Source organism: Mobula hypostoma, chromosome 20 (assembly GCF_963921235.1).
Source record: "Mobula hypostoma chromosome 20, sMobHyp1.1, whole genome shotgun sequence".
NCBI classification, from domain to species: domain Eukaryota; kingdom Metazoa; phylum Chordata; class Chondrichthyes; order Myliobatiformes; family Myliobatidae; genus Mobula; species Mobula hypostoma.
Genome location: NC_086116.1, coordinates 7,012,307 through 7,038,159, shown reverse-complemented (window position 1 = coordinate 7,038,159; position 25,853 = coordinate 7,012,307). Strand labels below are relative to the sequence as shown.

General features: G+C 44.1%; 1 protein-coding gene across 1 annotated transcript in view; it reads right to left on the bottom strand.

Annotated features, from left to right (window-relative positions):
* Positions 1–25,853, bottom strand: part of LOC134359587 (lamin-B1-like) — a 202,019-nt gene that overhangs the window by 48,016 nt on the left and 128,150 nt on the right. Inside the window, exons 9-10 of the mRNA XM_063073086.1 lie at positions 8,203–8,324; positions 2,950–3,563 (exon numbers count right to left, since the gene is read on the bottom strand). Coding sequence (XP_062929156.1) covers positions 2,950–3,563; positions 8,203–8,324 — 736 coding nt within the window. The remainder of the gene's footprint in view (positions 1–2,949; positions 3,564–8,202; positions 8,325–25,853) is intronic.

The window sequence follows — 25,853 nt, the reverse complement described above, 5'->3', positions numbered from 1 at the left end:
AGTTTTGAAAAATTATCACTAATGCATCCACTATTTCTTGGGCTACTTCTTTAAGCACTCTAGGATGCAGACCATCTGGCCCTGGGGATTTATCTGCCTTCAATCCCTTCAATTTACCTAACACCACCTCCCTACTAACATGTATTTCGCTCAGTTCCTCCATCTCACTGGACCCTCTGTCCCTTACTATTTCTGGAAGATTATTTATGTCCTCCTTAGTGAAGACAGAACCAAAGTAACTATTCAATTGGTCTGCCATGTCCTTGCTCCCCATAATCAATTCACCTGTTTCTGTCTGCAGGGGACCTACATTTGTCTTTACCAGTCTTTTCCTTTTTACATATCTATAAAAGCTTTTACACTCTGTTTTTATGTTCCCTGCCAGTTTTCTCTCATAATCTTTCTTCCCCTTCCTAATTAAGCCCTTTGTCCTCCTCTGCTGAACTCTGAATTTCTCCCAGTCCTCAGGTGAGCCACTTTTTCTGGCTAATTTGTATGCTTCTTCTTTGGAATTGACACTATCCCTAATTTCTCTTGTCAGCCACGGGTGCACTACCTTCCTTGATTAATTCTTTTGCCAAACTGGGATGAACAATTGTTGTAGTTCATCCATGCAACCTTTAAATGCTTGCCATTGCATATCCACCGTCAATCCTTTAAGTGTCATTTGCCAGTCTATCTTAGCTAATTCACGTCTCATACCTTCAAAGGTACCCCTCTTTAAGTTCAGAACCTTTGTTTCTGAATTAACTATGTCACTCTCCATCTTAATGAAGAATTCCACCATATTATGGTCACTCTTACCCAAGGGGCCTCTCACGACAAGATTGCTAATTAACCCTTCCTCATTGCTCAAAACCCAGTCCAGAATAGCCTGCTCTCTAGTTGGTTCCTCGACATGTTGGTTCAAAAAACCATCCCGCATACATTTCAAGAAATCTTCTTCCTCAGCACCTTTACCAATTTGGTTCACCCAGTCTACATGTAGATTGAAGTCACCCATTATAACTGCTGTTCCTTTATTGCACACATTTCTAATTTCCTGTTTAATACCATCTCCGACCTCACTACTACTGTTAGGTGGCCTGTACACAACTCCCACCAGCATCTTCTGCCCCTTGGTGTTACGCAGCTCTACCCATATCGACTCCACATCTTCCCGGCTTATGTCCTTCCTTTCTATTGCGTTAATCTCTTCTTTAACCAGCAACGCCACCCCACCTCCCCTTCCTTCATGTCTATCCCTCCTGAATATTGAATATCCCTGAACGTTGAGCTCCCATCCCTGGTCACCCTGGAGCCATGTCTCTGTGATCCCAACTATATCATAATCATTAATAACAATCTGCACTTTTAATTCATCCACCTTATTACGAATGCTCCTTGCATTGACACATAAAGCCTTCAGGTGCTCTTTTACAACTCTCTTAGCCCTTATACAACTATGTTGAAAAGTGGCCCTTTTTAATGCTTGCCCTGGATTTGTCGGCCTGCCACTTTTACTTTTCTCCTTTGTACTTTTTGCTTCTACCCTCACTTTACACCCCTCTGTCTCTCTGCACTGGTTCCCATCCCTCTGTTGTGAACTAACCTCCTCACGCCTAGCCTCTTTAATTTGATTCCCACCCCCCAACCATTCTAGTTTAAAGTCACCTCAGTAGCCCCCGCTAATCTCCCTGCCAGGATATTGGTCCCCCTAGGATTCAAGTGTAACCCGTCCTTTTTGTACAGGTCACGCCTGCGCCAAAAGAGGTCCCAATGATCCAAAAACTTGAATCCCTGCCCCCTGCTCCAGTCCCTCAGCCACGCATTTATCCTCCACCTCATCGCATTCCTACTCTCAGAATGCTGGAGGATCTCAGCCAGCCAGGCAGTGTCTACAGAGAGAAATAAACAGTCAACATTTCAGGCGGAGGCCCTTCATTTGAACTGGAAAGGAAGGGGGCAGAGGCCACAATTAAAGGTAGGAGGAGGGGGAAGAGTACAAGCTGGCAAGTGATCCAGGGTAGTCATTGACGGCAGACTATGGTGTCCCATCTCACACACCCAAGACAGGGCCACAGAGATGTCAGAAGAGAGACTGCAGATGCTGGAAGTCTGCGGAAACACACACTGAATGCTGGAGGCAGCATCTGTGGGAGGAAATGGACAAGTCAACGTCTTGGGTTGATGCACTTCATCAGGACTGGAGAGAATGCGGGAAGATAGTCAGTATAAAGAGCTGGTGGCCAGGGGGTGGAGTGAGAGTGTTAGTTGGATCCAGATGAGGGGTGGGAGAAAAGTGGAAGCTGTGACGTGATAGGTGAAAGTGACAAAGGGTTGAAGATGATGAAATCTGAATGGAGAGGAGCAGTGGACCATGGAATAAACAGGAGGTGAGGTGGAGAACCAGAGGGAGGAATATAAGGGTGATGGGCTTATCACGAGGGAGAGCAGAGGGTCATGTGAAAAGGCAATGAAGCCAGCCTGATAACAGAAGATGGGGCCGGGGGAGGGTACAGAGGGGAGTGGTTATTGGTAGTTAGAGAAATCGATGTTCATGCCATCAGGTTGACCATTGAGGGGGAATATGAGATGACATCTCTCTAATCATAGGCAATGCGTAAGTTCCAAATTTAAGGCTTTGATGAGGCAACCAATTTTGCCAGAGTGTTTATGCATGGAGTTGGGTCACCGGTCGTTGCCAGAGAACAGCTGGGGAAACCCAATGCTATCTGTTGGCATGGCAATCAGCTTCAGAGTGGGGCCAAGCTAGCAGGTACACCTGGAGTCAGTCTTCCAACGCACCTCAGTGGCCTCATGTTAAAATACTGAGGATCACTTGCGCATTGAGAGGCTCAGGAATGAAAACAAATAGGCCAAACACAATAAAAGATAGACTTCATATTTGTCACAAATTAGTCTATTGTGCAACCACAGAAGAGGAGAACTAAGTCTTCATCATCTTACCCATACATTGTTCATGCTTAAACCTCGGCACTTCAGGTATGGGGCAAGGTTTTGGGCATGTAACCGACGTCACAGAGCCCTGCCGAGCCGAAGAAGGGTTGCAATTGGCTGGGGGGCCGGCAGGAGGGCAAGGGTTCAGGGGAGGATTGGAAGGGTACCGGGACTGGTGCATAGCAGTGCAGAAGGAGAGAGGGGACGGTGACGGGCAGCTCATCCGGGCCAGGGGAAGGCAGGTGGGCGTCACTGGACGGCTTGCTGCACTGCTCAGGCGGCCTGGGGGGAGGCAGGCGGACAGGCGTGAAGGCAGGGATTGGGGAACCGGGCAAGTCAGTGGGCGGGTGGTGAGCCCGGAGGTGGGCGGGCAAGATGGCGGGTTCGGAAGTGCCCAGGAGACAGGAGCAGAACGGGTCGCACATGACCGCTGCACGGGCTTGCATGGATTCGGGATGGCGGGCGGTGGGCAAGGCCGGAAGTTCACAGGAGGACAGGACGATGAAGCAGACGCCTGCCAGCAGGACGACTGGTTTGCAGGAGCGCATGATGTCCGACGACAGGGCATGTAGGGCTTGCAGGGAGAGCTCTTCTTGCAGCACGGCACCGAAGTATTTCTCAGCCTTTGCAAAACAAAGAACACACACATAAGTATCCTGTCACTGATTCTATATTAAATTTGCTATATTTAGTATTTTCACTTGGTGAGTCTTTGCACAGATTTATCAAAAAAGGAATAGAGAGGGGTGAGCAGGAGTGGTGTGTGAGTTTAGACTGAACTTCCAGCTCTGGCCAACTAATGGACAGCTCCCAACATTTATATTCCACTCACTTACAGCCCAACATACCAAGGCATCCACCTGACAGTGCCCAACAGTGTGCCCGACAGGGGGAAGAAGATGATCAATGACCAAAACCTTGCCAAAGAGATAGGTTTAAAGGAGTATCGCAGGGAGGAGCGTGAACGAGGGGGAGAAGGTGAGAGAAGAGAGAGAGACAGAGAAAAGAGAGGAGAGAGAAAGAGGTGGTACAGAAAAGAAAGGGGAGAGAAAAGTGAGGAAGAGAACCAGGTGAGAGAGAAATGAGAGAGGGAGAGAAGAAAGAGCAAAGAGGCAGAGCAGAGTGATGATGGCACTAAACGGCAACTCCTTTGCTTGGAGAAACAACTCTATTTCCATCTTTAATATCTTTATTTTTCCCTTTCAGGGTTCTTTTGAAGACCCTGACCTGGAGTTACACACTGACTGTGGTTCTTTGTGGGAATGGGACCTGCTCTCGGGGTTTCACAACTGGCCGTTGTTCGGCAAGCCAAGGGCTCGCAAGAGATGTAAAAGATGTAAGAGGCATTGATAGAGGCTAACACAAGGGGGCATAATTTTAAGGTGATTGGAGGAAAGCGTAGTTAAGTTTTTCTTACACAAGGTGTGGTGGAACACACTACTAGTAGAGGCAGATACATTAGGGACACTTAAGAGTCTCTTAGGCACATAGATGATAGAAAATGGAGGGCTATATGGGAGGAAATGTGATATTGATCTTAGAGTAGGTTAAAAGACTAATCCAAAATTATATGCTGAAGGGTCTCTACTGTGCTGAAATGTTCTATGTTCTATGGAGATAGATAAGATACAAACTGTTGAAGAACTTACTGGCTCAAGCAGCATTTATGGAGGGAAAAGGAATATATTGATAATTCATGTCAAGAGCCTGCGTCAGGACTGGGATTGTAGATTCAGCTCTTTGAACCTATCACACCATTCGATAAAATTACATCTGATCATTCAAAATCTGTACCCTGTGCCCACTTTCTTCCCATATCCCCTGATCTAACCCCTTGAAGATAATTAATGCCTTGAACACAACTCTGTCCGTGGTAGAAAATCCCACAAATTCACCACTCTTTGGAAGAAGGTATTTCTCCTCATCTCAGTCCTAAATGGATTATCCATTATAATTTGAAGACTGGGGTCCCTCCTTCTGGACTTCCTTTCCATCGGAAACATTTTTCCTGCATCTCATGTCCAGTCCTGACAGAAATTTATGCTTAATATGAATCCATCGCAGTCTTTACTGTCATCCTTGCCATCCAAGAAATCAATCCAGTGAACCTTCACTCCAGAGCAAGGTTCTGGAAGAAAGATATTAGATACTAGAAGATACTAGATAGAGAGATCCTGCCTCAGATAGGGAGACCTAGACTGGAACATGATACTCATGGTGCAGCCTTACCAAGGCCCTGTACAAATGCAGCAAGAATCTTAGCTCTTGAACTTGAATCTACTTGCTACAAAGACTAATGTACCATTTGCCTTCTTAACTGCCTCTGCCCCTGCATGCTAACTTTCATCAGCTAACTTTCATAGATTCATAAAATCATACAACATGCAAAAAGGCCCTTTGCCCAACAGGTCTATGCTGATGCCATCCAAGCTAATCACATTTGTCCATGTTTGGCCCCATATCTCTCTAAACACTTGCTATCTATGTAACGGTTCAAATATTTCTTAAATGTTGTTAGTATCCCTGCCTCACCACTTCCTCAGGTAGGTTGTTTCATATACTGATCAACCCCTGTATAATCAAATTGACCATCAAGATCCTGTTAAATCTCTCCCTCTCACCTTAAACTTATATCCCTCCCCTAGGAGAAAGAGACAAGTAACGCCCAGGTTTTGTTACTTCTCTGCTTTCTTAATTGATCACTGTTCATAAAATGAGGAGCTGTGGAGGCTCAGATGCTGTGTACATTCAGAGTAGAGATTCATAGGCTTTTAGGTATTAAGGGAATCAATGGATATGGGGTTAATGCTGGAAAGGGACACTAAAGGAAAGGATCAGCATGATTTTATTGAATGGTAGAATAAGCATGAAGGGTTGAATGGCCTACTGCAGCTTATAATCCCCAGTAAAGGCTGGTAATGGTTTTCTCTAGAACAAGGGATTTTGAGAGAAGATTTAATGGATGTGCTTAAAACTATGGGAGGCTTGATTCGACTAAATAGAAAGAAAGGCATTACTTCCTTAGGCAGAGAGGGGATAATTCAAGGATATTTTCTTGTCTCTTTCCAGTGAGTCTTCAACTCTCCCTTTTTTTTTTGTTTTTGCTTGTCATTCTTTATTAAATTCCAATAAGGAGCCTAACTTGAGGCTGTTGGAAATGTTGGGGAAAATAAAAATATATTTACAATACCTTCAAGGAAAGCTCCCTTTGTAACTTGTGTTTGGGATGTGGCTATTGCGGGCAATTATTATCACTCAAGTAATTGGTAGAACCACAGAGGGGGGATGAGGGGATTTCATTTTCACTTCAACTCAAAGACATTTGGGAATTAGAAAAAACTTCCTGAGGCAGAAATCCTTCTTGTAGTTCAAATGTTTCTGGACAATTATTTGAAGAACTGTATACTCCACGCTTGTGAATTGAGAGCCAGGAAGTGGGAATAGCCTTTCTGATCAGTAAAATCTTGATGCGCTAACACAGTCTCTGTTTTGCCGTTGATTTCTACTATTCTATCAGAAACGTAAGAGTAAAGGACATAGAAAATGGCTGATAGAAGGAAGAGGGACAAAACAGAGATAGAGGAAAGAATGACAGGTAAAGACAGATAATCTAAGAGAGGGGGAGAGTTGCAGACTAATTGAAAAGACAGAGTAAAGAAAGGACAAGTTGTAGGCTCACCAGAAAAAGAGAAAAAAGAAAGAGAGCAGCTCATAAAACCAAAATGCCTCCTGTGTTAATGCATCCCATCATGACGAGCAGAACTGTGATTCCATTGGAATTGTATCAATACCATGGTTCTGCTCATCACGGTGGGATATGTCACCACACAAGATTTTTTTGTTTCTTTTTCCCTTTCTCCTTCCTTGTCTCCTTCCAGTATGTCTATAACTCTTGTCTGCTTTATCTATCTTTACTTGACTCTGTTTATTAAATTCTTATGCAGTCTAGCTCCCACAGTTATTGGAAATATTGGGGAGAATAATAATGACATTTACCTCACTCTCAAGAAAGAAAATTCCCAATGAGAGTTAAAATATCGGATGATCTGTCCTGGACCCTACACGTAGATGCAATCATAAGGAAAGTGCATCAGTGTCTTTGATTTCTTACTAGATTAAGGAGGCTCAGCTTGTCACAGAACAGTCTAACAAAACTTCCACAGATGAACTCTTGAAAGTATCCTGACTGATTGCATCCCGGTCTGGTGCACCAGTTTGAATACTCAGGAACATGAGAAACTGCAGAGAGTACTGGACTCTGTCCAATATATATCACAGGCACCTACCCCACCGCTACTGGAGGCACTGCCTGGAGAAGGCAACATCCATCATCAGCAATCCCCACCTTCTAGACCATGCCGCCTATTAGCAGCAACCGCTGGGCAGGGGTACAGAAGCCTGAAGTCTCACACTACCAGGTTCAAGAACAGCTACTTCCTTTCAACCATTCAGTTCTTGAACCAACAGCATAATCCTAATCACTACAGATTAGCAACATGTATGACCACTTCAATTATTTTGCACTAAAATTGACTCTTTTTTGTTCTAATTGTATTCTTTCTTGTAAACGTTCTGTCCAATTTATGTTTAATGTTGTTTTCCTTGTGCATGCTGCTTATATGACGCTATGGGCCTGTGGTGCTGCCGAAAATTTTCATCGCACCTCTGCACACGTCTTTAATTATGTGATTTCTCTATGTAGGTGCTTAAGAAATAAAACTTCTTAAAAGCATAGACCATAGAACAGTACAGTACAAATATGGGCCCTTTGGCCCAAAATGTAGATATGCAATAAACATTACTTTGCCTTTTAATTTGTCTTTAGGACATGGGCAAGGCCTGAAATTATTATCCCTCAGTACGAACCATGGAAACAATGGTGAAGAGTCATTTTCTTCAGCTATGACAGTCCTTCTGCTGATGGATTGCATATAATCCTGTTAGGTAGGAGGACCTAGGCTTTTGCTCTATTGATAATACTCCTTCAGGTTAACCAGCTCTATGGTTTGAAGTGTAAATTGGCAACCAGAATGGTCACATACAGCTCCATTTCCTGCAGTTTGATCCCCAAGGGCTAAGCCATTCAGGTTGATAGACCATATGGTTCGAGGGTTTGAGAGTTGCTGTTGAAAAACCCTTTCCAAGCTGCTGGAGTACATCATTCTGACTGCACGATTAATAACTGGGGTGAAACCGTGTGTAAAATACTGACCGGAACTAATAAGTGAGGCCAAGATTTGTGTTTCATCAGAGAGTGCTCACCTTCTCTCCTCTGCCTCAAGCATGCATTTAAAAGATGAAATGTCTCCTTGTAAAGAAGGTACAACTGCCCTGTTTTTAGAATGTAGTTCCTTCATCTTGGCCAAGAGGAGATCTTCCACTTCCTGAAGAGCAAATAAATCATATTGTAACTAAAGAACATGAAGCAAACAACATGCACCAACTGCATTTCAAGAGATACTGTGATATTGGTCAAAGCAACAAGAAAGGTGCTTTCGTAAAAATAATTATCTGCAGCCTTGCACTTAGTGAAAGAGTAAAATGAGGCAGTCCCTAAATGAAATGTTCCATTTCAACATTATTGTCACTATTTTTTTTACAGGCGTCTGTTAGTCTCGTGAGACCATGGATTTGCGCCTTGGAAGGTTTCCAGGGCGCAGGCCTGGGCAAGGTTGTATGGAAGACCGGCAGTTGCCCATGCTGCAAGTTTCCCCTCTCCACGACACCAATGTTGTCCAAGGGAAGGGCATTAGGACCCATACAGCTTTGCACCGGTGTCGTCACAGAGCACTGTGTGGTTAAGTGCCTTGCTCAAGGACACAACACACTGCCTCAGCTGAGGCTCGAACTAACAACCTTCAGATCACTAGACCAACGCTGTAGCCACTTGGCCACGCACCAACACTTTGTCACTATTATTGAACATTATGAACACTACCTCACTATATGAACACTAACGCACAATTATGATAACTATCTCACTATTTTTGTTCTCCTTTTGTACTACTTACACACTCAGTGGCACCTTTATTAGGTACACTTATACACCTGCTCATTAATGCACATATCAAATCAGCCAATCGTGTGGCTGCAACTCAACGCATAAAAGCATGCAGACATGGTTAAGAGGCTCCGTTATTGTTCAGACCAAACATCAGAATGGGGAAGAAATATGATGTAAGTGACTTTGACCATGGAATGATTGTTGGTGCCAGATGGGGTAGTCTGAGTATCTCAGCAACTGCTGATCTCCTGGGATTTCCATGCACAATGGTCTCTCGAGTTTATAAAGAATGGTGCGAAAAACAAGAAGCATCCAGTGAGTCGTGGCTCTGTGGGTGAAAATGCCTTGTTATTGAGAGGCCAGAGGAAAAGAGCCAGACTTCTTCCAGTTAATAGGAAGGCGACAGAAAACCAAACAACCACACACTGCAACAGTAGTGTGCAGAAGAGTATTTCTGACATGTAACAAATTTCAGTCAATGATAATAAGCCTGATTATGATTCTGACAAATTGCTAAACTACATGGTCTCCCCAACACTGGGTGGGTTTCCTTCAGGTACTCTGTTATCATCCCATAACTTCAAAAGATGTTTTGGTTGGTTAACTGATTATTGTAAATTAAAACTTTGGTCAATGGCACAAAGAATCTCAGTTGGAGTTGATAGACATGTGAGAGGAACAATAAGGTAATATAACATAATATGGTAAGACTAAAAATAGAGGAGGAATTTCCTCTGATTTGGGAATTATCAATCTTCTGGAAATGTGCATTATAGGGAAAGTCAATTCCCTTTGGGGAAAATGCCATTGTATATATCTGCCTATTACAGAACCTCCTATTAGAGGAACTATTCATGTTGTAACTGGACCATTGTAGAACAGACTATTGCTGGATACAATCATTATGTAAAATATTCATCAAAAAATTCCACTCCTTAGAGAGCCCAAACATTACCAGATCCAGCAACTATTGAATGCAGCCATTATAGAAACTGCCCATTTATAATCTGACCTTTGTAGGAACGGTTCAGTATAGAAAATACTAATAGTAGAATAGAACATAGAACATAGAACAGTACAGTATCTTTGGCCCAGATTGTTGTGTTGACCTTTTAATCTACTCCAATATCAATCTAACCCTTCCCTCACACATAGCCCTCTATTTTTCTTTCATCTAAGAGTCTCTAAATGTCCCTAATGTATCTGTCCCTACCACCAGCAGTGTGTTTCATGCACTTACCTGTCTCTGTGTAAAATAAAATACTCTGAGATACTCCCTGTACTTTCCCCCAATCATCTTAATAATATGCTCTTTTGTATTAGTCATTATTGCCATGAGCAGAAAAGGCACTGACTGTTCATCTATGTTGCTTATCATTTTATTTACCTTTATCAACAAGACTTTGATGTTAACTTTTAGAAATTGATCATTATAGAATGCAACCCCTGTCAAAAAGCCTGCCCATTATATAGCCTGATCATTGCTATAAATAGGAGTTGGAGGAGGTATCTTTTATCAGGGTTTCACTGTAGATTGAGCACTAATGGAAAGATGTTTCACTGGTGTCAGAGAGAGGCAATAGACTGTAGTGTGCGGAGATCTCACTGGACTGGTTGATCCTGGACGGAACCCTCCTGTTCTTCCAGAGCAGAGTAGATCTCACCTCCTGGTTTCAGGGCCTCTCACTCACCTGCAGCTGCAGCATTTCCTGCTGTCCCTGGAGTGTGCACTGGCAAAAAACAAGTTCTGCTGAAATGAAGACTTTGAAATATTTAACTGACCAACCACTTGCAGCCAGCTGATTGGCTGCCATCCGCTCCCGCCGTATACATCCTCTCATAGATAATAGTTATTGCTATACAGTTGCTTGGTTCAGAAGCCAATTGGAAGAGTAACTTCGGTGCAGAGTGCCTGAAAGTAACTCTTGCTGTCCAGTTCACTTGAACAGCACAGAGGTGTAGCCGGTCGAGCCGCTGCCTCTCAGCACTTCAATGCCGATCTCGGGTGCTGCCCGTGTGGATTCTGCATGATTTCCTTGTGAACTTGCCTCTGGTTGCTTTGACTTCCTCCCACATCACAAAGACATGTGGTTTGGTAGGTAAACCGGCCTTCGTATGCTGGTGAGTGATGGAACCTGGGGGGAGTTGAAGGGTATATCGGGAGAGTGAAACACAGGATTAATTGGGTGATTGATAGTCAGTGCAAACTTAAAGGGCAAAGGGCCTGTTGCATCTCCTTGTGCTCCATCCTCTCGAAAGTTGAATTAGCCACAGTAAAATATCATTAGCACTAGGATGGTTGGATGATAAGAGAATTCGGGGGGGGGGAATTAATGGGCACATGAGAGACAGAAGATTACAAGGAAGTAAGTGGGGCATGGGGACGAATGGTGAATGCTCCATGTGCCAGCACTGACACTCAATGGGCTGAACACTCCCCCTTCGTGCCATACTGTGGATTTAAACCCAAGGTAGCTGACTGATAATTTGCACTGATAAATAATGTATAACTTCCATCCTAACCTAAATTCACTTGGCTCGTTTCTGACACCTCTCTCCCTTTTCTCAATCTCCCTCTCTCCATCTCTGCAGACAAACTGCCTACCTACATCTTTTACAATCCTACCCATTCCCACAGCTATACCTCTTATATCCCTCTTCCCACCCTATCTCCTGTAAAAGTGTTATGCCCTTTCCTCAGTTTCTTCACCTCCACCACAACTATTCCCAGGATGAGACTTTCATTTCTAGGACAACAGAGATGTCCTCCTTCATCAATAATAGTATTTCCTTTCCTCCAACATTGATGTTGCTCTCACCCGCATCCCCTTTATCTCCCAGATATCTGCACTCTACCATCTCATCAGGGATAGAGTTCCTCTTGCCCTCACCTACCCTCCCACGAGCCTCTGCATTCAACACATCACTCTCTGCAACTTCCACCATCTTCAACAGGATCCAACTATCAAACATATCTTCTCCTTTCCCCCATTTTCTGCTTTCCAAAGGGATCGATCCCTCTGTGATACCCTTTTCCATTCACCCCTCCTCACTAATCTCCCTTCTGGCACATACTCCTACAGGTGACAGAAATGCGCACCTGCCCATTCACCTCCTCCCTCACCTCCATTCAAGGTCCCAAACAATCTTTTCAGGTGGGGTAATACTTCACCTGCAAATCGTGTTGGGGACATAACAATCTGGTGCTCCTGTTGCGGCCTCCTCTATATTGCTGAGACCCGACATAAATTGGGGGTGGGGTGCACGTTTTTGAGCACCTCCACTCAACCTGCAAAAAGTGGAATTTCCTGATGGCCAACTATTTAAATTCCTATCCCCATTCCCATTCCAACACGTTGGTCCATGAGCTCTTCCTCTGCTATGATGAGCTTACTTTCAGGGCGAAGGAACAACACCTCATATTCCACCTTGGTAGCTTCCAACCTAATGGCATGAACATCAGTTTCTCCTTCCAGTATTCTACCCCTCCGCCTTTCCTCTTCTATTCCCCCTCTTGCCTCTTACCTCTTCTCCTCCATGCCTATCACCATTCCCTGGTGCCTCTCCTTCTTCCCTTTCTGCCATGCTCCACTCCACTGTCCTCTCCCATCCTCCTTCTCCAGCTCTTTGCCTTTATCACCTATTAACTCCCAGCTCCTTACTTCATCTCCCACCCACCTTGCTTCTCCTATCATCTTCCAGCGTATCCGCCTCCTCCCCCCATCTTTTTATTATGGATTCTTCTCCCTTCCCTTCCAGTTCAGTTGAAGGGTCTCAGCCCGAAATGTTGACAGCTCATTCATTTCCATTGAGGCTGCCTGACCAGCATTTTGTGTGTGTTGCTCTGGATTAACAGCGTCTGAATGTGTACGTGGCTCTTTAGAGACAGTAAACTCAGAAATGGGCAACACCTTCACGTATTGAGTGAATGAGTAGTTTTTGTTTAAAATGAATGTTCCAAGATGAATCCAGCCACATGGATGAAAAGGCTCCAGTTATAGGGGGCTCACAAAGTGGTGAGAGGGTGATGTCCACCATAAGTTCTCAACGCTTACGGATGGCAGCCAAGGCTGCATCATCTCCCGCTCCTATCCCATTGCTTCTCACCAACGTTGTGCTTCACCGCCAACAAGCTTCCCACTTGTGTAGAGCTCATTCACAGGACAATTGGGAAACCAGTCGACATATACTGACTTCAGAATCAAGGTCACCCCAACGTCAGCTGTAGTGACAGACCTGCTTGTGCAGATGCATAGGGATTCACGGTATAGGAGGAAATAGGCAATACAAAGGTCTTTACCAACCGGGCCTGGCAAATGGAGAGTGTTTTATCACACCCCTGATTCTTGCCTTGGAGATATTGGAGATATTGGTTTGAAGAGGCAGGAATTCTCATAGAATCTAGAGACTCTCACCCACTAAAGATGACTGTCCCAGGACATGGTCCTGAAGAATTCCTGTAGCCACAAACTATTGTAAAATCAGAACCATCTCCTTTGATGTAGGCTGTGGCTCCAGTTTGCCATTGAAATCCCAGTTTTTTGGTGCCTTGCTCGTGTTGGTCAGAAACAGTGTCACTTTGACCTAGGTCAGCGCTTACCCTGAAAATGATGGCGTTGCTTGAGAATCAACTGAAGAGGTGGTAATTAGCCATTTTTCCAATCTCAATTCCTTTCCACCTTGTTGAGTAGATGCCAGAGTTGCAAATGTACCAGAACAGGTTGTCAGAGGAATGGCTCATCCTCAGGGATGCCTTTATCACGACTGCTGGGACACTGTTTGTATCCTCCACCCTCGGCCATTTCTTGATATCACGTGGAATTATTTAAATAGGCTGAAACCTGGCTTCAGTGGCTGGGGTTTGGTGGGAAACTGATAGAGGTCATGATGAACTGTGGCAAGTTTATGTGGAAGGATCCATGAACACTGGGGACCTCAGAGATTACTAGTCACACTTATTCAATTTTCTTCCACCATTCATGAACAAGCAAGCTCGTGCTGCTGAGCTTTGATTTAATTTGTTGATTCTGGAGACATTTGCCTTCATTTCTTTCATGCTGTGTATGAGTTTGCTCTTGTAATGCTGTGCTGCAGTCTTGCTTGGTTGGCAGCACATTCCGAGTATTCCTCTCCTGGCATTCATTCCTTATTAAATCACAGTTGGAGCCCTCACTGAATATAATGTTGGTTTATGCTGGTCACTGACATTACAGGCTGATACGATGGACACAATGCACATTGAAATATTTAAACGTTTAAACCTCTCCATTGTGGACATGCTATGTTGGTGCCAAAATGTGCAGTGACATTTCCGGGCTACTTCCAGCACATCCTTGGAGTGTGTTAGCTGTTAACACAAGTGACACATTTCCAGACATCCCACCCTGCCAGAACTAATTTCAGGGAGGTAGCACCCCCGCCTCCCCGCAACCCTATAACCCCCTCCCGGTCGACCTTCAAGGGTGTATGTAATACTTTGTTTAATGATTTTGACTAATCTGTAAACCAAGTTGGGTATATGCAGAAAATGTGACATTTAAAAATGTACTTATATTGTATTATATTATCGTGTTTATTCTATTACAACTTTAAGCAAGTCTACAGGGAGTTTGGCCTCATCACGTAGGACATCAATACAGTAGCTCCTTAGCAGCTAGCCAGCTAGTTTAAATAACGTTAGCTATGCTGATGAACGAATGACACCTGTTAAACACACCACAACATGTCTTTTACATTTTAACCCACCATGGGCAATAGAAAAGTCACCGTTGCAAACAGTGCAGCGAGCAACACTGTCATTATTTTTGAGGTCGACTGTAAAGCCCGCCCACAGAGAAAACTGATAGGTCTACTTAGCAGGAAGAGAGACCAATCAGGATGCTCGCTCTTGCTCTCGCTCTCGTTCTCACTCTCATTCTCCCTCTCCCTCTCCCTCTTGCTCTCCCTTGCCCTCTCAAAAAAATCGATTTCCGGGATATTGTGTATAATTTCCGGGCATCAGGGAGCCGCTATCAATATGCAGGAGACTCCCAGAACTTCCGGAAGAGGTGGGATGTCTGCATTTCACTGTATGTTTCAATGTACATGTGATAAATAAATCTGAATCTGAATACTTCAGGGACAGATGAACAAACACATTTATCGACCCTGTTATTTTGGCCGGTAGGGTATTTTACTTCAATATATTGGCGTGGTACAGTAGTGCAGCTTGTTGAGATCACACTTTAGGGCTACAGTGACACAAGCTCAATCCTGATCCATCCCCATGGCTGTCTCTGTGAAACTTGCATGTCCTCCCTGCGACCGTATGGGCTTCTTCCGGGTGTTGAGATTTCCTTCTATATCCTGCAGGAGGGTAGTTTCATTGCCTGACATCAATTGCCCCTAGTGTGGCTGGACAGCAGGAGATTCAGGGGGAGTTAACAGGCGTATAGATTACTGGGTATTAAGCGGGGAGATGGGGCTGATGGGAATGCTTCATGAGCTAGCATAGACATGAAGGACCAATTGTCCTCCTCCTATACCATATACCATGTTATACGGCTCAGAATGTTGGACAATATCTGGTCACATGAGTAAACGAACTGTAGCAGCAGAGATGTAGTTTTTGAGGAGGATGCAAAGAATATCATGGATGAAATGAATACCTAACAAAGATGTCATGAACAGAGCAAACACAAAAAGAGAAATAATGTATGAGATCATGAAAAGACAACGTTACTTCATTGGACCTGTGATTAGGAAAGAGGAGTTAGAATGCACAGTAATTATGAGAAAGATTGAAGGGAAGCAAGAGGAAGACAAAGACAAATGATGATGGAGACAGCAGCCAGAGAACTGGAAATGAATACCAATGAATTGATTCACTTGACCCGAAACAGGAGTGGGTGGGCCATGGCAGTCAAAGCTCAAACTGGGCATGGCACCTGATGATGATGATGATACCATGAGAACAAAGTGTGGACTTGAAGCCACAAGTGGCTGACCCAGAGGCTGTGCCAGCCACATTTCATACATTGTGTACGGATGAACGTAATCCATGGAGGAGGTGAGTATGCACAATCTACAATGTTGCTCTTCTCCAAGGATTGTCACCTTTTGAGTTCCTGTGACCCCATCTGACACTTAGCTCGTGGTAGGGTCACCATGGTGGCAATGTCAAGCGGGGAGGTTTCAGACAGAGAATGATTCAACCAGCACCTCAATTATGGAGCCGGCGGAAGGCGATGATACATCGTAACGCCATTGAAGGTGGAGGTACGCTGAGCAGCGAAGGGTCCCCTATCCGTCAAGGACCGTGTGGTGGTGGCCTATGCATCAGCTTCCCCATGTTAAACAATATCACACACAGGCATTCTCGATTAAGGGAGTCCACCCTAACAACTCGGATCAAGCTCCATGGCGATCTGCAGGTGGTGAAGGGGACAGGACTGTGAGGTCTGGAAGCCCCTCAGCATAGGTGGATCTTAGCTCGGCCTCGACAGCCACCTGAAGAACCACCAATAGGCATCCCCTTAGCAGAACGCCAGACTCAATTCGAGTGATCGCACTGTTACTACTAGAATGTAGGTGAATGGCACAATGAACAGGAATTGATGACTATGGGAGGGAGAATCCAATGGGATTCATTCTAATGGGATCTTGACAGCTGGCATAAACTTAGCCTGTTTCTGTGCTGAGTTCTACTTTGTCCATTAATTGTAATACTTTACCAGCATAGAGTCATTACTCTTTGTTAAATATGATTTTACACTGGTGGAGTATTGCAACTGAAGGACGAAGCTGTAAGTCATGTTGCTGGAATCGTAACTAAAACTGTACAGAACTACATAGTCATAGTAGAAATAGTCATACTTTATTGATCCCGAGGGAAATTGATTTTCGTTACAGTTGCCCCAACCAAGAATAGAGTATAAATATAGCAATATAAAACCATAAATAATTAAATAGTAATATGTAAATTATGCCAGGAAGTAAGTCCAGGACCAGCCTATTGGCTCAGGGTGTCTGACCCTCCAAGGGAGGAGTTGTAAAGTTTGATGGCCACAAGCAGGAATGACGCCCTGTGTTGCATCTCGGTGGAATGAGTCTCTGCTCATCTCAGCTCATACGCAATTCTGTCACCTGTATTGTATAACACACTAAACCCTGTTTGCTCAACAGCGTCCTGCCCTTTGATCTCCATTTCAGGACCTCGGGCACTTTGACACCAGTGAGCCCCTATGTTCCCATTGCTCCAACAAGTCTCATGCTGGCTTGCTCTCATTATCTGTGCTGCCTACTGTGGGGCTACCAGACAATACAGACAAATTTTCATTCCCCTGACTCGCAGCACCCCCCCCCCCCACAATGCCCTGCCAATGGCCTCCTGAATTAAACAACCATGTTTAAGTCTCTCTGCTTTTTCAGCTCCCTCCTTCAATCTGGTGTGCCAGAGGTAATCCCGCCCAGAATCTTTTTGCTTTCATTCCTGACTCTTGAATTCATCTTAAAAGTTAGTGACTCTTTGTAAATATAAATAGTCTAATAAAGATATCCATATGAAACAATTAATATAGCTTGCATTCTGTGTATCAGTGAAAAGCATTTACAGCCCAACCCCAATCACTCTGAGAAGGTGGTGCTGAGCTGCCTCTGCCTGTTCCACAAACACCCAGTGGGTTTCTGCTATTTTGTTCACTAAGACACCGTGTACCAACATTCACAGAAAAAGTCTGCGTCCAAGTTGTAACTCAATTTTAGTCTTCTGACTGCACTGGATAAACTTTCAAAGTAGAACTTTGCAAAAGTTAATGTCATGACAGAAGAATGGGAATAAGTGGATAGTTTGTTCAAGTGCTTGCCTCCCCCTTGTCCACTCAGTAGTCCCATTCTATATTGTACGATGCCATCATCTTACCGATCTACAGGATGAGCAGATTACTTTCCCTATAAACCAGATTTTGTGGTCTTACTGAATTCACATTGAAAATGACCATTGCAAACTTTATCCGCAGAGGTAACACAGAAATGCAAGCATTTTTAATGAGTATCTAATTATGTCACGTCAGCACTGACAGATTAGAATCAGAATCAGATTTATTATCGCAGATATATGTTGTGAAGTATGTTGTTTTGTGGCAATCATACAGAGCAAGACATTTTAAAAATTACCATACGTTACAATAAAATAATAAATAGTGCAAAACAAGAATAGCGAGTTAGTGCTGAACTGCACTAAAGAATTTCATTAACTGATGCACATCAAAGTGTTGGCCTCGGGCTTCTGTAGCTCCTGCCTGATGGTAGTAGTGAGAGGAGAGCATAGCCTGGATGGTGGGAGTCCCTGATGATGAACGCTCCTTTCTTCTGGCAGCGCTGCTTGTAAATGGTGTGGAGGGCTTTGCCTGTGATGGACTGCACTGTGTCCATGTTCTGTATATTTTTCCATTCCTGGGCATTGGTGTTTAATATAAGTACTATATAACACTTCAAAAACAATTCTCCAGCTATCTTCCCTAGTCCTTTCATTTATATCAGGTGTGCAAGATCATGAAATCAGATCGAGTCTTGCCCCCTGCCCTTCTCTCCCCCACTCCCCACTGCACAGCATTGTAATTCTTCCATATTTTCTGCGTGTTTGGTCCAAAGTTATCACCAGAGCAGCATCATTCCTATCTGTAAGAATGAGTTGTTCTGTCCAGCTCTGTCCTTCAGCAAAGAGCAGGAGAGAAGGTTCAGAAAGGCTTGCGGTCTAATAGGGCAAGCTACAGCTACCAGCAAGTCAGTTAGGTGCCAGTGCAGTAAAGTGCCCCCCAGATGTAACGTGCAGTGTATGAGGAAATCAGGCTGCTCATCATATCAGCTGACTCTTGAAAAAAGAACAGTTAGTCTAATTTTGTACCCCTTCCCTAAGCTGTAAAAAAGATTCTCCTTCTAAATACTTATCAGGCTGTCTTTTGAAATGCAGACGGAATCCTCCTGCATTCCAGGTTATAATAACTCACTGTTCCTTCACTCCTTTTAGGAGTCATATCCTCTGGTTACAAATCCTTCTGCTGTTATAAGAAGCTCCGGAGTTTTTACTCTCATTATTTGAAAGATTAAATTTCCTCTAAACATCTCCTGCTTGAAGGATAATAATCCCAGTTCTCTTCAGGTCTGTCCATGCAGCCAAAATCCTGCACCCCAATACCAGTCTACTCTACAGTAGTTGACACAACCCTTGAATTGTCTCAGAAATAATGGAGAACTAAAGTCTTGAGTAAATAGGGAGCCGAATGAAATTAGCATCACTAACAAAGTTACTATTGGAAAAATGAATGTGACTAAACTCCTCAGAACCTCCTGACCTGATGCAAGAGGGTTTGAAAGAAGTGGCAATGGTGGTAGTAGATGTACCGATTACAAAAGTCCAGAGTCTCTGGAACAGTTCCCACGCAGAGTCTTATGGCAGGAAAGAAGGCCTATGCCCACCAAGATTCCCATTTATGCTCATCCCATTTGCCCACACTTGGACCATATCCCTCTAAACCTTTCCCATCCATGTACCAATCCAAGTGCCATTTAAATGTTGTTAATGTACCTGCCCCTATCATTTCCTCTGACAGTTCATTCCATATACTGACCACCACCTGGGTGAAAACATCGCCCTTCATGCTCTTATTAAATCTTACCCCTCTCACCTTAAACTTACGCCTTCTAATTCTTGATTCACCAGTCCTAGGGAAAAGACTATGTATTGGCCTTATCTCTGCCCTCATGGTTTTATAAATTTCTATATGATCATCCCTCACTCTCCTACACAGCAATAGCAAAAATAGCAACCCATAGAACCTCACCATATAACAGACCCTCGAGTCCCAGCAACGTCCTCATAAATCTTCTTTGCACTATTTTCAGCTTATTACAAGGTAGCAAATGTAATCCCTCTATGAAAGAAGGGCAGGGGAGAGAAAATAGGGAAGTACAGGGTGAGAGATCTTGACATCAGAAAAGGTTCAATTCACTTGTTAAGGAAGTGATGGAGTGAGCAATCAGAAAATCATGGTAGGGTCGGGCAGAGGCAACACAGATTTCTGAACGAAAAATCATACTTTGCAAATCTGTTGAAGTTTAATTTGAGGTCGCAACTAGTCAAATAGATAAGGTGGTCAATAAAGGCCGGAACATCCAGTTGCCTGTCGCTCTATTTCACTCTGACTTCTTTGGTGTCCTACATTAACCATGTAACCATATAACAACTACAGCGTGGAAACAGGCTATCTTGGCCCTTCTAGTCCGTGCCGAACTCTTACCCTATCCTATTCCCACCGATCTGCACTCAGCCCATAACCCTCCATTTCTTTCCTGTCCATATATCTATCCAATTTAACTTTAAATGACAACATCGAACCTGCCTCAACCACTTCCGCTGGAAGCTCGTTCCACACAGCTACCACTCTCTGAGTAAAGAAGTTCCCCCTCATGTTACCCCTGAACTTTTGTCCTCGAATTCTCACTCAATGCCCTCTTGTTTGAATCTTCCCCACTCTCAATGGAAAAAGTCTAACCACGTCAACTCTATCTATCCCCCTCATAATTTTAAACACCTCTATCAAGTCTAAAGTCTTCAGCAAAGCTCAATGCTCCCCTCCATGGACTCTGTCTACACTTCCCATCGCCTCAGTAGAGCAAGTCAGCTCTACTTTCTTTCTTCTCCGGCTATGTGCTGTGAGCTGTGTTTGAGACTGTATGTACTGTGTGTGAGACTGTATGTACTGTGTTTTGCGCATTGGCCCCAAAGGAACACTGTTTCATTTAGTTGTATACGTGTGTATGAGTGAGTGACCAGTAAACTTGAACTAATAATTTCAGATAATTGTTCTGTTTCTCCCATTTACACACCCACTCCCGACCCATGTTTAGTTATTTACTGAAAAAATGTGAAATATAAGAACAGTGTATGCAGGTTGCTGGAAAGCATTCTGAGGGAAAAGTATTACACTTGGAAAGGCAGGGGTTGATCAAGGGTACCTAGTGGCTTTGCTTGTGCGAGATCTTGTAATACAAATCTGATAGTTATTTTCAAAGGTACATTTAATGTCAGAGAAATGTATACAATATACATCCTGAAATGCTTTTTCTTCACAACCATCCACGAAAAGAGGAGTGCCCCCGAAGAATGAATGACAGTTAAATGTTAGAACCCCAAAGACGCCCCCCCAGCTCCTCTCCCTCCCAGGCGTAAGCGGCAGTGAGCAACAATCCCCTCTCCCCCACCAGCAAAAAAAAGCATTGGCACCCAACACTGAGCACTCAAGCATGCAGCAAAGCAACGGCAAAGACACAGACTTGTAGTACCCCAAAGACTACTTGTTCACCCAGTATTTGGCATACCACAGGCTCTCTCTCTCACCCTAATAAGGGAGAAAGTGGTGTCCCCATTTTTCAGTTCTTTAGGTCAGAGGTGAAAGGTTTAATAAGTGAAGGGTGGTACTAGATATATGGAACGAGCTGCCAGAGGAAGTGGTTGAGGCAGCTGGATTAGATACATTTAAGAAGTATGTGTATAGCTATATGGATAACGAGAGTTTAGCAGGATCTGGGCCAAGTGCTGGGAAATGGGATTAGCTTGAATCACATCTTGGTCAGCATAGACACAAATGGTCTGAAGGGCCTTTTTCTCTCTATGATGTACAATTCAGGATGGGGAGGAGGTCTGACCCCCCAAACACATAGCACAGGCCCACCAGTGTGTGGACATGCCCTGGTGCTCGTGAACCAGGTCCCCAGCAATGAGTAAGTAGCCCCACTACCTTTTGGCCAGCCTTGGGAGAGACGAAGGCTACGAGTGTAAACCTAGACAGCAAATCCGGAGTGGAGCCCCTAAGGCGGCTGGACGACATTGAACATCCTTCCGGCAGCTCCTGCAGCCAAGCTGGTGCTAAAAGTATTGCTTCATAAGCTTTCTTTAGGTCTATACCAGTGAGGCCGAAAGGGGGATCTTGACAACTGGGCATCTCAGGATCTCCGTACCTTCCACCCAGGCTTGTGATGATCATCATCACCCATTGTCCTTTGAGACAGAAAGATGCCAACCACCACCACAACTCTATGATGCCAGAAGAATTCCTTTACCTTTCTCCTCTACTCAATGCTACTTCTCCCCCACCCCCCTGCAATGTTCATGAATGCAAATTGGTTTTAAATCCATAAAATAAGCAGCTTTCCACCAAAAAATCCAGGGTAGCAGTGATACAATAAAATATATTTAACAAAATTTGCATATACAAATACAGTATTAATAAATATATTAATACAATAAGGTAGATAAGTAGTATTCCACACACTAACACAGGTAGACTAACATGCAACAAGGTACTCCCCAAGTACTCATTCTGTTAATTTTATTTTACGGACATAGTACAGTTGCCCCACCCCATTGCAAAAAAAGGTTTTCCCCTTTATACATTTGCTGTTCTGTTAAGAGGAGTGCTCTTTATTCTAAAGCCAAGTTTAAATGTCAGTTCTTTAAACTCAAGATGACGTAAAATGTATGTTACAGCAGATAAGGTAAAATAATTTGACAGGAACTCCACAGAAAAATCTCCCTATCTCTTGCTTTTATGTTGGTATCAAGGGTGTTGAAAATCTGGACATGTTCTGTCTGTTAGCATTAGCCCCTATAAAAACACTGATAAACATGAGTTAATTCCAGAATCATAGACTGATACTGAGCAACAGAAGTTCACAGGAACCATCGCATTTGTCCTTGCTGCTTCAAAATACGACGCAATTAGACTCCATCCATGCTCTTTCCTCTAAAGCTGGTAATTATTTTCTTTGAAAGTTATTGCTTTTATAGTTCCTTCAAACAGTGCACACTGGATTCCAACTTTCTACAAGTTTTGCTTTCTTCAGAATCAGAATCAGGTTTACTATCACTGATATTTGTTGTTCTGTGGCAGCAGTGCAGTGCAATACATAAACAATACTATAAATTATAATAAAACAATTAAATAAATAGTTGGAAAGAGGTAGTGTTCATGGGTTGATGGACTATTCAGAAATCTGATGGAGGAGAGGAACAAAAACTGGACCATTCCCCCTTATCTATGACCCTCATGGTTTTATAAACCTCGATACGGCCACTCCTCAGCCTCCTTCACTCTGGGGAAAGCAGCTCATCGAGTCTCACCTTGTAATGCGAGCCCTTCAGTCCGTGAGGTAGCACTAAAGGGTGGGAAGCCCTGCTCTACAGAGCGAGATCTCTCTGCATCTAACTGTGCTACCTTCACCAGTTCAGCAAGGAAAGAGACTGCATTGCCACTGGCCAGGAAGAAGTGTTGGGACAATCTCTGCTCCTAGCTCATTTCATCCAGGAACTGGAGATAGTTGGAACAATTGGTTTGCCATATACATTTGTATTTTGGCTATCTGTTCAAGAGATGGGCCTCTGTGCCTCGCTCTGCAACTGGAACCTTGACTTCGTCATTGGCTGACCACAGTCAGTGCGGCTTGGAAGTAACATCTCCTTGCTGACAATCAGCACAGGCGCACCTCAAGGATGTGTGCTTAGCCCGCTGCATTATTCTCTCTACACCCATGATCGTGTGGCTAGGGGAGCTCAAATCCCACCCATGAATTCACCCATCACACAACTGTTGTTGGCAGACTCTCAGACGGCGATGAGAGGCATGCAGGAGTGAGATAGATCATGTTATTGAGTGGTGTCATAATAACAACACTGGATTTAACATCAGCAATTGGTTGAGAACTTCAGTAGGGGGAATTTGAGGGCACAAACACCAGTTCCTCATCGAGGGGTCAGTAGTGGACATGGTGATCAGAATCAAATTGCTGGGTGTGAACTTCACAGAGCATCTGTCCTGGGCCTGGCATGTCGATGCAGTCACAAAGAATACACACCAACGTCTAATCACAAACAGAAGAAAATCTGCAGATGTGGAAATCCAAGCAAATCACACAAAATGCTGAATGCTGCAAAGGCAGCCACGATGGAAAAGAGTAAACCGTCGACACTTTGGGAGGGGGGCCCTCATCAGAACTGGAGAAAAAAGATGAGAAGTCAGAGTAAGAAGGTGAGGGAGTGGAGGAAGAAGTACAAGGTAGTAGGTGATAGATGAAACTGGGAGGGGGGAGGGGTGAAGTAAAGAGCTGGTAAATTAATTGGTGAAAGAGATAAAGGGCTGGAAAAGGGGGAATCTGATAGGAGAGGACAGAAGGCCTTGGAAGAAAGGGAAGGAGGAGTATCAGAGGGAGGTGATGAGCGAGAAATGGGAATGGGGAATGGTGAGGAGGTGGGGCATTACTAGAAGTTAGAGAACTCAATTTTCATGTCATCAGGTTGGAGGCTACCCCAATGGAATATAAAGTGTTGCTCCTCCAATCTGAGTGTGGCCTCATCGGGACCGAACGAGATATACCCCAGGCTACTGTGGGAAGCAAGAGAGGAGATGGCAGAGCCTCTGGCGATGATCATTGCATCATCAATGGGGATGGGAGAGGTTCCGGAGGATTGGAGGGTTGTGGATGGTTGTTCCCTTATTCAAGAAAGGGAGTAGAGATAGCCCAGGAAATTATAGACCAGTGAGTCTTACTTCAGTGGTTGGTAAGTTGATGGAGAAGATCCTGAGAAGCAGGATTTATGAACATTTGGAGAGGCGTAATATGATTAGGAACAGTCAGCAAGGCTTTGTGAAAGGCAGGTCGTGCCTTACGAGCCTGATTGAATTTTTTGAGGATGTGATTAAACACATTGATGAAGGTAGAGCAGTAGATGTAGTGTATATGGATTTCAGCAAGGCATTTGACAAGGTACCGCACTGCGGGCTTATTGAGAAAGTAAGGAGGCATGGGATCCGAGGGGACATTGCTTTGTGGATCTAGAACTGGCTTGCCCACAGAAGGCAGAGTGGTTGTAGACAGGTCATATTCTGCATGGAGGTCGGTCACCAGTGGTGTGCCTCAGGGATCTGTTCTGGGACCCCTACTCTTCGTGATTTTTATAAATGACCTGAATGAAGAAGTGGAGGGATGAGTTAGTAAATTTGCTGATGACACAAAGGTTGGAGGTGTTGTGGATAGTGTGGAGGGCTGTCAGCAGTTACAGCGGGACATTGATAGGATGCAAAACTGGGCTGAGAAGTGGCAGATGGGTTTCAACCCGGATAAGTGTGAGGTGGTTAATTTTGGTAGGTCATGTATGATGGCAGAATATAGCATTAATGGTAAGACTCTTCGCAGTCTGGAGGATCAGAGGGATCTTGGGGTCCGAGTCCATAGGACACTCAAAGCTGCTGCGCAAGTTGACTCTGTGGTTAAGAAGGCATACGGTGCATTGGCCTTCATCAATCGTGTGATTGAGTTTAGGAGCCGAGTGGTAATGTTGCAGCTATATAGGACCCTGGTCAGACCTCACTTGGAGTACTGTGCTCAGTTCTGGTCGCCTCACTACAGGAAGGACGAGGAAACCATAGAAAAGGTGTAGAGGAGATTAACAAGGATGTTGCCTGGATTGGGGAACATGCCTTATGAGAATAGGTTGAGTGAACTCAGCCTTTTTTCCTTGGTGCTACGGAGGATGAGAGGTGACCTGATAGAGGTGAACAAGATAATATAACATATAACATATAACCATATAACAATTACAGCACAGAAACAGGCCACCTTGGCCCTTCTAGTCCGTGCAGAATGCTTACTCTCACCTAGTCCCATCTACCTGCACTCAGCCCATAACACTTCATTCCTTTCCTGTCCATATACCTATCCAATTTTTTTTTTTAAATGACAAAATCGAACCTGCCTCTACCACTTCTACTAGAAGCTCGTTCCACACATCTACCACTCTCTGAGTAAAGAAGTTCCCCCTCATATTACCCCTAAACTTTTGCCCCTTAAATCTCAACTCATGTCCTCTTGTTTGAAT